This window comes from Sinocyclocheilus anshuiensis, unplaced genomic scaffold (genome assembly GCF_001515605.1).
Source record: "Sinocyclocheilus anshuiensis isolate Anshui unplaced genomic scaffold, SAMN03320099.WGS_v1.1 scaffold415, whole genome shotgun sequence".
Lineage (NCBI taxonomy): Eukaryota > Metazoa > Chordata > Actinopteri > Cypriniformes > Cyprinidae > Sinocyclocheilus > Sinocyclocheilus anshuiensis.
This window is the reverse complement of record NW_015552655.1, coordinates 348,464-354,118: the sequence shown is the minus strand read 5'-3', so window position 1 is coordinate 354,118 and position 5,655 is coordinate 348,464. Positions and strand designations below refer to the sequence as shown.

Genomic DNA, 5,655 nt, shown 5'->3' with positions numbered 1-5,655 from the left:
TCTCTACATGTGGAACAAGGTACAAACAAACAAACATGTAAATATGTAAAGAATATTTTCTATTGGGTTTCAATCCCAGCAACATCTCAAATAAATTACCTGCTTTCAAAATGAAGCATAAGGATGTGCTCTACGTCACAGAAGCGCCAGGGTCAGAGAGTTTCCAGGGTGGAGTGAATGAACTTGCCCCAGTCTCCCATATAAACATACTATGGCCCTAAAAACTTTTACCTTACATTTTTTCTCTTTGTACCTTTAATTTCTTTTTCTTTTCTTTTTTGGGGGGCATTTTTGCATTTTTCTTGGATAGCAGGAAGCGAGTGGGAGAGAGTAGAGAGAGGGGTGGTGGGGTGGGATCAGGAAAGGTCCACGAGGTAGGATTCGATCTCGGGACACCGAGGTACGCTGTCAGCGCTGACTAAGATCAGGAATATTTCTGATTGGGTTTAAAGGTGCAATATGTAATATTGACAGGTAGTGGTTGAAATAGGTACTGCAGTCTAAAATATTGGAGATTTATACAGATACAGATTTATATTTCACCATTTCTTGTCACTTGATTTCTTTTAATCTCGTGTTATGTATTCCACAGCTCTATGTTTATCTTCTCTTGCTTTCTTAATGTCTTCCAGTGTTTTGGCCTTTTCAAGCTCATTTATTTCCTTCAGTTTCTCAATCAAAAAATCTAAGTGCTGAAGTGTGATCAGAGAATCAGTATTGTGTGCGATAATCTGCAGAGTGTCCACACAGTGAAAAGCATCAAACACCAGCTTTATTTTCTTTTTCTCTAGTTTGTGCAGTTCATTGTTGAGCTTTTTGACCAAAGACTCACCATCCTTAACCTTACCATCATATTCCATCTTTAAATCTGTATTTGTATTCTTTTCCTTCGTTGTCTTTGGTTCAGGTATTTTTGGTTCTTTGGTGTGATTGTCAATGTGGCATTTATTTGGGCACACTGTGCAGTGATTATTTCCTCTGATAGTTTGCCAAATGCCTTTAGACATCCTGCTCTCTGGACAAGGCTGCTCACAGAGTTTGCAGTACATCAGCCCTTTGGTTATATTGGGATCAATATTAACGTTCACTTTGTTGGGCACTTCAGCTTCAGAATCAAAGCTCATTAAGTATATGACATAATTCTTGTTCTTCTCCAGAGCTTCTTGAGTGTGTTTCAGCTCATCTTGCTTGAGTTCCATCAATTGAACACATGAATTTAGATCTGGGATTTTTGCCTCCAACTGCTCCCATTTTCGTAAAACATCTCGAGTCATCTTCAGGGTTTTGGGTTTCATTTTGTCAAGAAACGTGAAAAATTGTTCCATTCTACTTGAACTGTGATCCCATGATTGTTCCCATATCATTTCACTTTCTTCATCAGCAGTGTCTGTCTGACAGTTGTTAAACAGGAAAAACACTGGCTGATTCTTGTCATTTACTGCACACTTGATTTCAGCCTCTTTAACAGCCGTCAGGGCATTTTTAGGTTGAGTACCGGTTGAGTGTGTGAAGAGCAAGAGGATGTTTACAGCAATATCTCTGCCAAATAAAGACTGAACAGCATCAAATATGTATCGTTGTCTCTCAGGGAGTCTGTTTTGGTATGCCCTAATTACCAAACACACTGCATCTATTTCATGAATCCCTTCTGCAGATTCACTTAATCTGAGGAAACTGTTTGCAATTTCTTTATCAAGATTGTTTGTACGTGTGTCTGCATATCCTGGTGTGTCGATGATTGTTAAATCGATTGGACTCTCCTGCAGATAAAACCCATAAACAGTGATTCTGGAGGTCTGACTGTGAACTGAAGTTCGGTCGCTCTGATCATCTGTGATCTCAAACCAAACTTTGTCTTTTCTCTGAACACCCAACATGTAGTTGATCATCGTATTGATAAGGGTTGTTTTTCCTGTTCCTGTTTCTCCCACCATCAGAATGGTTTTATGAGGTTTGTTTTTGTATCGCTCACCAAAGACCATTTTTCTATATGGTTCAGATTGATCAGAATTTTCTATACTTGTTTGCAGATGGTAACAAGCAGGATTTCTGTCTTCAATTAAGACACTTTTCTTGATGATTTCACAAAATGGATGTGAATCTTGATTTAAACTGTTCATTTTTTCTCTGTAATATTAAAACAGAAAAACATGTTATACTACCCAGATTGTTCTGTGTATTTTATTTACAGCTCAGTAAAGAGGCAAAAGTGTAATATAGAACTTTAATGTAAAAGTGACACGAGTCAGGACCTTCATGCTTCCTTTTTTCCCCAAAAAAATTTACATTTTATAACTTACATTGTACATTGTACAAATTTTTACTGAGATTGGGTTTGTAAAAATAAGGTATTTAGGATAAAAAGTGCCCCTAATGTTGTGGTTAAACAATTATTGATGTGATAATTTATTACAAATAAGGACTGTTACTACTATATATTCAGAATCACTAAACCTCTGACCACTGCATAATCTAAAACACCTTCAACCAGCATTCATTATAAAACACTCCTGCTTTTAAGCCAAATACACGCTGGAAAGAATAATTTATCGGCATCTGGATGCAAGTCACTATTCTCTGCATTAGCGCTGTTTTGAATTTACTGTTTGAATGCTTTCGCTTACTGGATCCTTGGACTTTTAGGAGTTTACGGTGAGCCCGGTTTAATGAAAATGCGTGTCAATAGCACAATTTTCTGTTCCTATTTGGCGTGCTATTCATTCGCTGACATTAACTTTGGCAACTTTGGCATCCTACCCATTGCGTATCATACGCCAAAGTCAATTTCTGCCTAGAAATAGTAGCCTACGCCAAATAGAAACAGAAAATCGTGCTATTGATACACACTTTTATGAGATCGGGTGACAACCCCTGAGGCAGACCGACTCCGCTTGCAATCATTATGTGATTTGCTGAGATGAGAGGTGACCCCTCCTGGTAGTGTGATTTATATAGTGTCATTTTTAATCACCCAGACACTGACGATTTGACTCTATACCGGCAGCATGTCAGAAGTGCCGGTACGCATGAAAAAATGCTGGTATGCAAAAGGCTAAAATATAGAAGTGCCGGTACTGCGTACCGGTGCATACCGGCCCACATCAAGCACTGTGTGATGATAAATAGCTGGCTGACTTTTCTGTTTGTTGACATGACATGGTTGGGTAGTCTCACTGTAAAAAAAACTTTTGTTCACTCAACTTGACTTTTTGAGTTAAGATTTCTTCTTGTAGTGTTTTATGGAAGGATATGCCGGACAATTTTCAAAAGGAACTGCGAATTGTATTTTTAATTTTGTTTTCCATATATGGACGCATAAATTGTGACAATCTAAACACAATTGCAAATCTTGCATTACCGTTTGCGTTTTCACTTTATAATATTTTGAGTATCTTGAGGCAGGCACGACACACTCTCTATTACGGATTAAAAAAGAGAGGAATAAAATATACGGTAATTAGTTTAGAATTGCACTGTCTGTTCACTCACTTGCATCAATTAGAGGGTAAAGAGTGAGAGAGACAGGTTTGGTTAATAGTGAATATTGACCTATTGTGCATACTGTTGTGGCTCCCACTGTTAGCAGGGGGTAATCGCTGCAATTGGGGTAAAAAAAGACAGAATTATTTATTGTGCCAAGAAGGTTGCACTGTCTGTTCATTCACACAGGCACGAACTTATTGGCAGCTGCCTTTAGCGGAGCCTTTACCGATTACCTCCATTGTTCAAAGCATTCGGCGCGATCATCTGTGTGTGATGTCACCTCCCAATACAAACACGCCCCATAGTATAGTCCCACCCCTGATGATGATTGACAGCTTTCCATGCAAGGCATCGGAAATTCAAATGCAAAACGAATTGCGATTCTATGTGAGTTTTGGCAGGTTGCATACGTGATGCAGAGAGAGTGAAAAAGCAGACGTGGTAATTAATATTGCTGTTTAAATATGACAGGCTCGTAACTTGCAAGACATGGGAAATACAATTGCAAATGTACTTTGCTTTTTCATTTGAAATGTGGCAGTCACAATGCGTTTGTGAAAGTGAAAACGCAAACGGTAATTCAAGATTTGCAATTGTGTTTGGATTATGTCACAATTTATGCGTCCACATATGGAAAACGCAATTAAAAATACAATTTGCAATTCCTTTTGAAAAGTCTCCGGATTATTCTTCTATATCCTTCTATAGTGTTAACTTAACTTGACAAATGTAGTTTTTAAACTTATAAAGTTACTTTATGGAAGTAAGTTGAACTTACTTTAAGTTTTGAATACTAAAGTTGTTGTTAATTTCTTAGGTCAACCAAATAAATAATTATTTTATTTTAATTGTTTGTTTATTTTAATGTTAAATAATTATTGTATTTCAACTGTTTCAGTCATGTTTTGGTTAATGTTTTCATTCCCATTTAAATTAACTTCTACTGCAAACAGGGCCGCTGCTGGTCAAATGGGTGCCCTAAACAGGATTGTATTGTTCTGCCCCCCTCCCTCAAATATTATGGAAGTAAAAAACAAACATATTGTATTTCAACTGTTTCAGTCATGTTTTGGTTAATGTTTTCATTCCCATTTAAATTAACTTCTACCGCAAACAGGGCCGCTGCTGGTCAAATGGGTGCCCTAAACAGGATTGTATTGTTGTGCCCCACTCCCTCAAATATTATGGAAGTAAAAAACAAACAAACAAACAAACAAAAAAACACCTACTATAGGGGTCAAAACAGAATTTTAATAAAATATAAAAGTAAATAAATAAATAAATTGTATTATTTACAAATTACAAATCTAGACAGTTACCTATGGCTATGATTTTATTAATACAGTTGTCTGATTGATTTTATAGTCTCAAGCATTCAGAAATCATGCAAAGGAAAAAATTAAGCAGTTTTACTACGATAAAACCATGGTTAATTTTTGTAAGCATTGTGATGTCCACATGTTTTTTGTTGAAGAAATTATGGAGGCTGTGTCATCTATATATAGCAAAAAGGTGGCCAAAAATTAAAGATCAAATGGATATTTGAATTAAATGTTTGGTCAATAGCCTACAAGGATTTGATTGTCCTGTATGTGTAGCAGCAGCAATTACATGGCCTTTGGTTCCCTTTGCAGGCATTTGTAATAACATGTAATGTACATAAATTGTTTATTTTGTATTACATTATGTATTTGAACAGTATTGTTGAATAAAACCATAAAATTATGAATTAACCAATCATTATTGCCTCATTGTTTTTATATAATGCATTTGAAGTCATTTGAAAGGCTATTGTTGGCTTAGGTCTGTTTTTATAACCACAAAAAAAAAAATATATATATATCATCTTAATACTTCTTTGTAAATTATTATATGAAGTAACAAAACCATGGTTAATTTGCTGTTATCATGGCTACAAGAACCATTAATTTTAGTTTTATTCGTGTTAAAACCATGGCTAAATTTCGTAATTGTTGGTGGTGAAATTATTACCGACATTAAAACACGTACGTTATTAACGTCAACAGCCAAAAAAGTTTCACAGGATTATTAATGTACCTGAAAGCATGCAGGCTTTGAAAATTAGTGAGGTCCAAGCATGAGGTGCGAGCGGTTGCCACCGCGGATGCGGAAATGGCGCTTGGCGCATCACAGGTTTTTTTTGGGGGGGGG

General features: G+C 36.4%; 1 protein-coding gene across 1 annotated transcript; it reads right to left on the bottom strand.

The window, feature by feature from the left end:
• Positions 1-2,120, bottom strand: LOC107667083 (uncharacterized). Its single transcript, XM_016458681.1, has one exon. The coding sequence runs from the start codon at positions 2,118-2,120 to the stop codon at positions 567-569; it is 1,554 nt and encodes a 517-aa protein (XP_016314167.1). The 3' UTR covers positions 1-566.
• Between the last annotated feature and the right edge of the window lie 3,535 nt (positions 2,121-5,655).